Raw genomic sequence first — 12,463 nt, forward strand, 5'->3', positions numbered from 1 at the left:
AATTGAATACAAAAGTAGGGAGGTTATGCTTCAGTTATACAAGGCATTGGTGTGACCACATCTGGAGTACTGTATATAGTATTGGTCGTCTTATTTAAGGAAGGATGTAAATGCGTTGGAAGCAGTTCAGAGAAGGTTTACTAGACTCATACCTGGAATGGGTGGGTTTTCTTCTGAGGAAAGGTTGGACAGGCTAGGCTTGTATCTGCTGGAGTTTAGAAGAGTAAGAGGCGACTTGATTGAAATGTATAAGATCCTGAGGGGTCTTGACACAGTGGATGTGGAAAGGATGTTTCCCCTTGTGGGAGAATCTAGAACTAGGGGTCACTGTTTAGAAATAAGGGGTCGCCCATTTAAGACAGAGAAGAGGAGAAATTTTTTCTCTCATAGGGTCATGAATCTCTTCCTCAAAAGGCTGTGGAAGCAGAGTCTTTGAATATTTTTAAGGCAGAGGTAGATAGATTCTTGATAAGCAAGGGGGTGAAAGGTTATTGGGGGTTGGCAGGAATGTGGAGTCGAGGTTACAATCAGATCAGCCATGATTTTGTTGAATGGTGGAGCAGGCTCGAGGGGCCGAGTGGCCCACTCCTGTTCCTAATTCCTATGTTCCTCTCCAAGTGCATCACTTCACACCCATCTTTTAGGCCTTTATTCATTGGAGTTTAGAAGAATGAGAGGTGATCTTATAGTAACATATAAGATTTTAAGGGGGCTTGACAGGGGGTAGGTGTTCAGACGTTTCCACTAGTGGGAGAGTCTCGAACTTGGGGACGTAGTTACAGAATAAGGGGGCACGCATTTAAAACTGAGATGCAAAAGAATTTCTTCTCTGAGGGTGGTGAATCTCTGGAATTCTCTGCCTCAGAGTTGTGAAGACTAAGTCACTAAATATATTTAAGGAGGAAGTCGATAGACATTTGAAATCTTGAGGAGTCAAGGGTTAGGCGGAGCAGGCCCGAAAGAGGAGTTGAGGCCTGGGACAGATCGGCCATGATCTTAGTGAATGGCGGGGCAGTTTTGAGGGGCTGAATGGCCTACTGCTGCTCCTATTTCTTATGTTCTATCTTTATTGAATTGTATCTGCCATCTGTTTGTCCAATTCATCAGTTGGTCTGATTAGATTAGATTAGATTAGAGATACAGCACTGAAACAGGCCCTTCTGCCCACCGAGTCTGTGCCGAACATCAACCACCCATTTATACTAATCCTACACTAATCCCATATTCCTACCAAACATCCCCACCTGTCCCTATATTTCCCTACCACCTACCTATACTAGTGACAATTTATAATGGCCAATTTACCTATCAACCTGCAAGTCTTTTGGCTTGTGGGAGGAAACCGGAGCACCCGGAGGAAACCCACGCAGACACAGGGAGAACTTGCAAACTCCACACAGGCAGTACCCGGAATCGAACCCGGGTCCCTGGAGCTGTGAGGCTGCGGTGCTAACCACTGCGCCACTGTGTGGAGCTGTGTCCTCCTGAAGGCTGCTACTGTCCTGCTTGGTATTTGCTATGTTGCCAAGTTTTGCATCATTTGCAAACTTCAGAATTGTCCGCCCCACACCCAAGTCCCACATCCTTTGTAACAAGAAAAGCAATCGGCAGACTCCACTACATACTCCTCTCCAGTTTCAAGAACACCTGTTCACCACTGCTCTCTTCCTCCTATCCCTTAGCCAATTATATACCCAAGTTACCACCATCCCTTTAATGCCATGAGCTATTTTCCGAATAAGCCTTATATGTGACACTTTATCAAATGCTTTTTGGAAGTTGTATTGCACTACCTGCACTGTATCTACCACTTCATTGAAGAACTCAATCAAGCTCGTCAAATGTGATCGACAACCCATATTTTGCCAAGTGAGAATTAAGTTTGCCTCTAGTACTTTTCCCACCACTGACGCTGGGCTGACTGGTCTCCAGTTGCTGGGTTTATCCCCTCACCTTTTTTTGAACAGGGTGTAACGTTTGCAATCTTCTATCACCACTCCCATATCCAAGGAGGGTTCCAAGATTCTGGTCAGAGCTGCTTCTGTCTTCACCTGAGTTCCCCTCAACAACCTGACTTGCATCCCATCTGGACTGGGTGACAAGCTTTTACTAGCTCCTTTCCATTTTTAAAAATTCCTATTCAATATCTCTACTGCCCCTCTATCGTGAAACTAAAGTTCATGCCCTTCTTTTGCGAAGATTGGCGCAAAGTACTTCTGCAGGAGCTCCCTGCCTCCAGAAGTAGCACCACAGCAAATGCCCAGCAGGATCCTGCAACCAACCTGATTCTTTCACCATCCTCCCACATGCTTTTTGGGCTGGTGAGGATGATGGCTGAAGTTTGTGCTCCCCATTCTACAGGGCACTGAGGCCAGCTGTTGTCCACAGTGCTGACTTGGCAGAGATCTAACCTGCTCATGACAGAGTAAGGATCTGGGTCTTGGTGACTTGATGCTAATATTGTCTGTTCAAAGCCCTTCATGATTTTGAAGACTTGCATCATATCTCCTTTTTGACAAATCGATCGCGTTTTTTGAGACCGTAACTAAGGGTAGATAAAGGAGAACCAGTGGATGTAGTATATTTAGATTTTCAAAAGGCACACTGCCACTGTACTCTTATCTTTTAATTTTAGTAAGAGTTTATGATGTACTTTATTAAATGCCTTTTGAAAGTAAATTTAATATCCACCAAGCTACCATCATTAACTCTCTCCAGTATTTATGGAATATAGAATACTCCCCTGCCTTTCCCCATAACCCTGCAATTTTTTTCCCTTCAGATTCTTATCGAATTCCCTTTTGAAAGATATGATAGAATCTGCCTCCACCACACTCTCAGGCAGTGCATTCAAATCCTAACCACTCACTGTGTTAAAAAAAAAGTTTCTTCATGTTGCCTGTTAACATATCCCCAGCTTCTTCAATCTATCCCTCCAACTGAAGTTCCTCATCCCTGGAACCATTCTCGAAAACTTTTTCTGCACCCTCTCCAAAGCCTTCGCATCCTTCCTAAAGTGTGGTGCCCAAAATTAGACATAATACTCCAGTTGTCTTATAAAGGTTCATCTTAACTTCCTTGCTTTTGGACTCCGCCTCCATAAAGCTCTGGATCCCGTATGCCTTTTTAACCACTTTCTCAACCTGCCCTGTCACATTCAATGATTTGTGCATGTACAACCCCAGGTCCCTTAACTCCTGCACCCACTTTAGAATTCTCCCCTTTATTTTATATTGTCTCTGATCATTTTTCCTATGAAAATGAAACACTTCACACTTCCCTGCATTACATTTCATCTGTTTGGTGTTTGCCCGTTCCACCAACCTGTCTGTATTCTTTTGATGCCTATCACTATCCTCACAGTATACATTATTTCTGAGTTTTGTGTCATGTGCAAATTTTGAAGTAATGCCCTGTACACCCAAATCTAGGTCATTAATATCGATCAAGAAAAGGGCGGCGCAGTGGTTAGCACTACAGCCTCACAGCTCCAGCGACCCGGGTTCGGTTCTGGGTCCTGCCTGTGTGGCGTTTGCAAATTCTCCCTGTGACCGCGTGGGTTTCCGCCGGGTGCTCCTGTTTCCTCCCACAGCCAAAGACTTGCAGGTTGACAGGTAAATTGGCCATTGTAAATTGCCCTAGTGTAGGTAGGAGAATTGAGGGAAATTGGGGATGCAGTAGGAAATATGGGATTAATGTAGGATTAGTATAAATGGGCGGTTGATGGTTGACACAAACGTGGTGGGCCAAAGGGCCTGTTTCAGTGCTGTATCTCTCTATGACTCTAAAAGCAGTGGCCCGAATACCAATCCCTGGGGAACCCCACTATATTCCTTTCTCCAGTCTGAAGGACAGCCATTCACCAATACTCTCTGTTTCCTGTCACTCAGACAATTTTGTATCCATGCTGCTCCTGTCTCTTTAATTCCAACTTTGCTGACAAGCCTGTTTTGTGGCACTTTATCAAATGCATTTTGGAAGTCCATGTACATCACATCAACTGCATTACCCTCATCAACCTTCTCTGTTACTTCATCAAAAAATTCAAGCAAGCTAGTTAAACATGAAAATAAAAGTAAAATACTGCAGATGCTGGAAATCTGAAATAAAAACAGCAAGTGCTGGAAGTACTCTCAACAGATCTGGTAGCATCTGTGGAGAGAGAAGCAGAGTTAACGTTTCAGGTCAGTGACCATCAGAACTGGTGAAGGTTAGAAAAGAATTAGATTTTAAGCAAGTGAAGTGGGAAGAGAACAAAAGGGATGGTGTGTGGTAGGACAGAGGGCAGGAGAGTTTTTAAAAAAAACAAAGCTGTCATGGGACAAAGGCAAAGGGAGTGTTAATGCCGGTGAAAGATAGAGCATTAGTCCAGAGAGAGTGTTAATGGCAGTATAATGAGCAGCTCTGTCCACATGAAAAATAGGCACAAGGTTAAATAATTTTCTATTTTTTATTTTAATTTTTTAAAAAGGCAGTCATGCTCTGAAATTGTTGAATTCAATGTTGAGTCCACAAGGCTGCAGAGTGCCGAATTGAAAGATCAGGTGCTGTTCCTCGAGCTTGTGTTGATGTTCGCTGGAACGCTGCAGCAGGCCAAGGACAGAAATGTGGGCAGGAGAGCAGGGGGGTGTGTTGAAATGGCAAGCGACCTGAAGCTTGGGGGTCATGCTTTCGGACTGAGTGGAGGTGTTCCGCAAAGCAGTCACCCAATCTGCCCAATGTCGAGGAGACCGCATTGTGAGCAGACAATACAGAATGCTAAATTGAAAGAAGTACAAGTAAATCACTGCTTCACCTGAAAGGAGTGTTTGGGGCCTTGGACAGTGAGGAGAGAGGAGGTAAAGGGGCAGGTATTACACCTCCTGCGATTGCATGGGAAGGTGTCGGGAGTGATGGAGGAGTGGACCAGGATGTTGCGGAGGGAACAATCCCTGCGTAATGCTGACGGGAGGGGAAGGGAAGATGTATTTAGTGCTGGCGTCGAGCTGGAGGTGGCGGAGGATGATTCTTTGGATGTGGAGGCTGATGGGGTGGAAAGTGAGGACAAGGGGAACCTGTCGCGGTTCTGGGAGGGAGGGGAAGGGGTGAGGGTAGAGATGCGGGAAATGGGCCAGATATGGTGGAGGGCCCTGTCAACCACAGTGGGGGGGAATCCTCAATAATTTCAGAGCACGACTGGCTTTTAAAAAATAATTTTCTATTTTTTATTATTTTAATTTTTAACCATGTGCCTATTTTTCATGTGGACAGAGCTGCTCATTACTCTGCCATTAACACTCTCTCTGGACTAATGCTTTGTCTTCCACCACAAGCATCAACATTCTCTTTGCCTTTGTCCCATGACAGCTTTGTTATTTAATCTTTCCTGCCCTATCACACACCTTCCCTTTTGTTCTCTTCTCCACCACCCCCACTGCCCCAACCCCCTTCACTTGCTTAAAACCTAATTCTTTTCTAACCTTTACCAGTTCTGATGAAGGGTCACTGATCCGAAACGTTAACTCTGTTTCTCTCTCCACAGATGCTGCCAGACCTGCAAAGTATTTCCAGCAGTTTCTGTTTTTATTTTAGTTAAACATGATTTGCCATTAACAAATCAATGTTGGTTTTCCCCAATTAATCCACACTTGTCCAATTGACTTTTAATTTTATCCTGAATTATCATTTCTAAAAGCTTTCCCACCACTGAGGTTGAACTGACTGGCCTGTAGTTGCTGGGTTTATCCTTACACCCATTTTTGCATAAGCGTGTAACAGTTGCAATTCTCCAGTATTCTGGGACCAACCCCCTCCCCCATCTGAGGAGGGTTCGAAGATTATGGCCAGTACATCAATTTCCATCTTTACATCCCTCGGCATCCTCAGATACATCCTTCGGCATCCTCAGATACATCCTATCAGGTCCTGGTGATGTATCAGCTTTAAGTACAGCCTGCCTATCTAATACCTCCACCAATTTTTAGCCCATCCAGTGTCTCAACTACCTCCTCGTTCGCTGTGACGTGGGCAGCGTCTTCTTCCTTGGTAAAGACAGATGCAAAGTACTCATTTAGTATCTCAGTCATGCCCCGCCTCCATGTGTAACTCCTCTTTGGTCCCTCATCAGCCCCACCCCTCCTCTTACTACCTTTTTACTATTTATGTGCCTGTAGAAGGCTTTTGGAATGCATTTTGTTAACTGCCAGTCTCTTCTCATACTCTCTTATTCTCTGATTTCCTTTTTCACTTCCCCTCTGAACTTTCTATATTCAGCCTGTTTCTCACTTGCATTATCAAGCTGATATCTATCAAACGGCCCATTTTTCTTCTCCATATTACTCTCTATCTCTTTCGACATTCAGGGAACTCCAGCTTTCCCTGCCTTACCTTTCCCCCTCATGGGAATGTACCTGAACTATCTCCTCTGTAAAGGCAGGCCATTGTTCCATTACAGTTTTCCCTGACAATCTTTGATTCCAATTTACCTGGGACAGATCCATTGTCGCCCCACTGAAATTGCTCCTCCTGCTCAAATTAAGTATTTTTACTCTAGACGACTCCTTGCCCTTTTCACTCGCTCACCTAAACCTTATGATACTGTTTGCCAAATGCTCTGGAGACAAGAGTTCAAATTGCACCATGGCCGCTGGGGGGTTTTAAATTTAATTAATCAATAAATCACTAGTCTCAGTAATCTTGGCATTTCTTCGCAGACGGAGATTTTGGGAAGGTTGTAGTCATTGGTTGCAGGCCCGCTGGTGGCTAGTCAGGCCTATCTGTGACCAGCAGATTCTCCCACAGCGGGTACAAGTGAAGATGTACTCATTGGGGGCAATTGGATGGACCCTTCTCCTTTTCTCTTTCATGCTGGTTCTTCGCTCAGTCTCAAAGGTGGCTGTAGCCCTCCTGATGTAGCATCTCCAGGCATCACGATCTGCGGCCTGTACTTCCCACTGGTGATGGTCGATGTGACACACAGAGAGGGACTTCTTTGGGGAGTCCTTGAAATGTTTGAGTGGGGCCCCTCTGTTCCTTTTACCCGTGGTCAGATCTCCATCCAACATGATCTTGGACAGGCAACTGTCGTCCATCCGGGCAATGTGACCCGCCCAGCGCAGTTGGCTTTGCGGGAGCATGGCCTCGATGCTGATGATGTTGGCTGTTTCCAGGACTTCAATGTTTGTGATGCGGTCCTGCCAGTGGATATTGAGGATGTTGCGTAGGCAGTGCTGATGGAAGCGCTCTAGAAGGCGTACATGACGGCGGTATAGGACCCATGACATGGGTCAAAACTGTTTTTTAGTCCGAAGAGTTGTGCCGTCTCGGAAAAACATGTTGTTATAAGTTGCAGGTCTGACTGACTGTGGGCCAGGAGAGCACAGTCATCGGCGAAAAGAAATTCACAGATGAGTTTTTCTTGTGTCTTTGTGTGAGCCTGAAGATGCCTGAGGTTGAAAAAGCCTCCCTCAGTCTGGAAGTGTACATAAACACCCTCCTTAAGGTCTTCTGTTGCCTGCAGCAGCATCATGCTGAAAAGATGGTGAATAGGTTCGGGTCCAGCACACATCCCTGCTTCACGCCACTGGAAGGGATTGGAGAGGTCCCTGTTTTGTTTGACTTGTCCGTACTGATTTTCATGAAACTGCTTCACCATGGCCAGGAATCTGGGTGGGCATCCCAGTTTTTCAAGGATTTCCAAAGTCCATTTCTGCTCACAGTGTCGAATGCCTTGGTGAGGTCTAGGAAAGTGACGTGCAGGCTTTTGTTTTGCTCAAGACACTTTTCTTGTAAATGTCTGAGTGCAAATACCATGTCTGTGGTGCTTCTGTTTGCTCTGACCCACACTCCAGACCCACAGCAATGTGGTTGACTCTTAACTGCCCTTTGAAATGGCCTAGCAAGCCACTCAGTTGCATCAAACCGCTACAGAGCAAAGCATTGTGGGTGTACCTACCCCACACCGACTGTAGCGGTTCAAGAAGGCAGCTCACCACCACCTTCTCAAGGGCAATTAGGGATGGGCTATAAATGCTGGCCTGGCCAGTGACGCTCACAACCCAAGAACAAATATAAAGAAAAGGGCATTGTAAGGTCTCACACGAAATTTGACCAACGCAAACAGTTGGGAGGTACAGACCAAGTTTCCGGGATCGTATCACAAGCAGTGGAGGAACTATCACTCTATTGATGGATGTGCACTTTACTGTCCATGTCCACCTTGTGAAATTCTCGATGCGTTGGTTAGCAGGTTCCTGGCAGTGTCATGTGACAGGGGATGTTACTCAATGATCGCATGCTCTGTTTGTAACCCAACAAAAACCACAAGGAGGAACTCGGAGAAATGACAAACTTCCTTCTCTGATTTTTCCACAAACATAGCCGAAAGCAGCAGAGGAATGTCTCCTTGCATCAGGATCCTGATTTGTCTGGCTTTTTTCTTACAGCAAGGTAGGATACAGTGTGTGAACAGACTGTGTGGTGATGGGGTAAAGTGACTAGACTGTTTCCCACTCTTAAAACAGCCTCTCCAGGCAGGGAACTGGACTAGCCCAGGCTAAATGTAATACACCCAGGGCCTGAGGCACTGAGGATAACCTGAGGCCTGGGTCCAACTTAAATCAGCACTTGAAAGTGAAAGGGTGGGTGTCAGCCATACTGCAGCTGGCTTTCATGTCCCATTTGTAACTAAAAATAACAGGAAATGAAGCCGTGTATCTAGTCGAATCTGGAGAGGAATATGGTCCTGGCAGCCAGAGGCTACGCAGACTTCGACGGTGCAGATAGGGCCTCAGACTGCACTGCCATCTCTACTGTGGTGCAGCCCCACACTTCCTGCTCCCGCCTGCAATCCAACAACAACTTGTATTTATATAGCGCCTTTAACATCATAAAATGTCCCAAGGCGCTTCAGAGGAGTGTTATAAAGCAAAGTTAAACACCGAGCCACATATTAGGTCAAAGAGGGAGGTTTTACGGATTGTCGTAAAGGAGGAAAGTGAGGTAGAGAGGCGGAGAGGTTTAGGGAGGAAGTTCCAGAGCTTAGGGCCCAGGCAACTGGAGGCAGGGCCACCGATGGTGGAGAGGTTAAAATCAGGGATGCTCAAGAGGCCTGAATTAGAGGAGAGCAGAGATCTCAGAGGATTGTGGGGGTGGAGGAGATTACAGAGATAGGGAGGGGCGAGGCCATGGAGAGATTGAAAACAAAGATGAGAATTCTGAAATCGAGGCGTTCCTTGATTGGGAGCCAACGCCGGTCACAGGCAGAGGGGGAATGGGTGAATGGGACTTGGTGCGATTTCGGACACAGGCAGCAGGATTTTGGATGGCCTGAAGTTTAGGGCGGGTAGAATATGGGAGGCCAGGCAGCAGTGCATTGGCTGGTCAAGTCTAGTGAATGAAAGCATGAATGAGGGTTTTAGCAGCAGATGAGCTGAGACAGGGCAAAGTCGGCTGACGTTATGGGGGTGGAAATAGGAAGTCTTGGTGATGGTGCAAATATGAATTCAGAAGGTCATCTCGGGGTCAGTGTGACACGAAGGTTGTTTCAGACTGAGGCAGTCACCAAGGAGGGGGATGGAGTGGGTAGCTAGGGAAAGGAGTTTGTAGCTGGGACAAAGACAATGGCTTCGGTCTTCTCGATGTTTAGTCCACACACAAGCCATTTCCAGCGCTAATTGAACAGTAAATGTTGCTACCCTCGCATTAAAATCGCGGAGATCTGGGGAGACATTTTTGCTCCTTCTCACTTAGTTGGTTTTGGCGACTCAGTCGATTTCAAAGTGCCTGTGAACACTCAAGGGGCTTCTGGAAGTGCACTTTATACTTCATGAGGGCTCTCCTGGGGCCTCTCCGGCAACAGGAGGAGCAGGAAACAGAGGCAGCTGGAGGGAGATCAGACAGGAGGAGGCAAGCTGGCAGAGTGAACCAACCCAGGGCAACATTCGTTGCCTCTGGCTCCCCATCCTCAAGGTATATCAGTAATATCAGTCAGTGATTCTACAGATTCCATCTTTATATCCAACTAGTGACTGATGCCTTATTAGTCAAAGCACATCCTATCCTCAGTTACCCCCTGGCTATCTGGAAGCAGTAGGACAGGCCTCTGGGGCCCCAATCCAGAACCTCGCTGCCTGCAGCCATGTCACCCTGCAGGCTCCTTCAGATAAACCCCCTGTACTGTGCAGCTGGTGTCTGACCAGCAGAAGGATGTTCTGCAGGATGAATGAGTTCCTGTTTTCCCAGCAGCTGCCTTCCTGCTTTTACATTCTGACCAGCTTCCACCTTCCTTCATCCCCTCCACGTTCGCCCCCCCCCCACCCCCACCCCTACCCCCACTGCCCCATGCCTCTCTCACCCACTCTCCCCACCCCACCCCACCCCCCCCCCCCCCCACACATACACAAACAGCTGGCTGCGAGGGGACAAGGAGTATCCCCTCAAACACTTGCTCATCACCCCTTTCACAAACTCACACAGTGCCTCAAGGTCAGCTCCATAGGTTTACTTCGAGCTACCATTGGACAAGGAGCTTCAGCGGGAGACTGCTCCGACAGTTACCCGAGCTCAGCGGCAGCAGCCTTTGAAAATGTTTCAACAACACGCACATCCCTGTCTCAGCCATCTGCCTCAGTCTTTGCACTGTCGGAGGAACTGTATCTGTAGTAAAAGGATGTAAAGGGTTACTACCGAAGACAGCAGGGAGACCCTTCCCACTGTACGAGTGATGATGTAACAGTCATGTGAGATAGGCTTGAGAAGAAGATATCGCACAACGAGGGATGCTAGCTTAGGTGACTTTTTTTTTTCCTTTTTTTCTAACCCTTTTTCTTTCTGTCCTGGGAGTATTTGATGGGGACAGTGTAGAGGGAGCTTTACTCTGTATCTAACCCATTTTTTTCTTATTTTATAAAGTGGCCTTTACACCCCCGGCCCCTTTTATTTTGCTGAGGGGGCCTTTACACCCCAGGCCCCCTTTATATACATTTTAAATAAATAACTTTATTAAAACAAAACTCAAAATGCCATTCTTTGCATCGATGATGCACTCCAGCCCCTGCGGTGCCCACCGGTTGGGGAAAGGCCTCAGGCGTATCAATGGACACCACATGCTCCTTCTCCAGGGACACCAGCGCGTGAACGTAACTGTAGAAGAGGGACAGGCAATCAGGGAGGACGGACCCCCGCCCCCCCGCCGATGGCCCGCAGCCTGGACCTGTGAATTGCCACCCTGGCCAGGCCCAGGAGCAGACCGACGAGGAGATCCTCCTCCCGGCCCACCCACCTCCGCACCGGGTGCCCAAAGATCAGGAGCGTGGGGCTGAAGTGTAACCAAAACTTGGGGAGCAGCCCCTTAAAATACTCAAAGAGTGGCTGCAACCTCGCACGCTCTATATAAACATGGAGCGCAGACTCGTTCAGGCTGCAGAAATTACAAGCAGCCTGGGAGTCCGTGAACCCTCTTAAAAGTCTATTGCGCAGGACTGCCCTGTGCAGCACCCTCCACCCCAGATCCCCGATGTAAAGGGGGAGGACTCCTATGTAGAGAGACCTCCACCAGGGTTTCCCCTCACCGCCAGATGGCAACACGGACTGCCACAGCGTGTCTGAGCGGCAGACGACGGCGAGGAAGTGGAGAGTGTGCAGGAGCAGCCCGTACAGGAAACCCATCTGCCCAATGTGGAATGGCACAGAGGGCATTTCCGAGAGGTGGCTCAGATTGTGTGGGACCGGCTCCGGAGCAGGGTTTCGGGGCTTGGGTCTGATGAGCAGTTCGGACGCACACCAGCGACTGAGCGCCCTTTTCAATTGGGAGACTCAGGACCACGGCAGAGACCCAGTGTTTCCTCTTGCCCCAGAAGAAATCGCTATGCTTCTTCTGGATCTTGGTGGCAAATGCAGGGGGCAGGGCCAAAGCGACCAACCGGTACCACAGCATCGAGGCCACCAATTGGTTTATGACCAACGCTCGGCCCCTGTAGGAAAGCACTCGGAGCAGTCCTGTCCAGCATCCGAGCTGAGTGGTGACTTCCGCCTCCAACTCCTGCCAGTTTGCCGGCCAGGCTTCCTCGGCAGGGCTAAGGTGGACTCCCAGAGAGAGGATGTGCGTGGTGCTCCACGCAAAAGGTATTAACTCCTCCGGCAGAGAGTCCATCCGCCACTGACCCACAAGGAGTCCGGAACATTTCTCCCAATTGATCCTCGCAGAGGATGTGGCAGAAAATGTCTTCTGGCACCCGTGCATTCTCCACAAGTTAACAGGATCTGTGACCACGAGGAGCACGTCAGCCGAGAGGATAACCCGCATGGCTGGCCCGCGCAGAGCCAAACCAGCCAACCTCCTGCGAAGCAGGCACAGGAAGGGCTCCACGCAGATGGTATATAATTGGCCGGACATGGGGCATCCCTGAAGCACTCCTCTCCCAAAGTGAAGGGGCGCCGTCAAGGACCCGTTAACTTTGAGCAGACACTCTCCGGCAGCATATAT

General features: G+C 48.0%; 1 protein-coding gene across 2 annotated transcripts in view; it reads left to right on the plus strand.

Moving 5' to 3' along the window:
* Window positions 1-8,288: 8,288 nt before the first annotated feature.
* LOC137353263 (uncharacterized) overlaps window positions 8,289-12,463 on the plus strand; it is a 191,920-nt gene continuing 187,745 nt past the window's right edge. Inside the window, exon 1 of one of the 2 annotated variants that reach the window (XM_068019339.1) lies at window positions 8,289-8,427. In XM_068019339.1, coding sequence (XP_067875440.1) covers window positions 8,376-8,427 — 52 coding nt within the window. In that variant the 5' untranslated portion in view covers window positions 8,289-8,375. The remainder of the gene's footprint in view (window positions 8,428-12,463) is intronic. The other variant, XM_068019338.1, reaches the window with a different exon arrangement.

The sequence above is a fragment of the Heterodontus francisci genome, chromosome 41 (assembly GCF_036365525.1).
Source record: "Heterodontus francisci isolate sHetFra1 chromosome 41, sHetFra1.hap1, whole genome shotgun sequence".
Lineage (NCBI taxonomy): Eukaryota > Metazoa > Chordata > Chondrichthyes > Heterodontiformes > Heterodontidae > Heterodontus > Heterodontus francisci.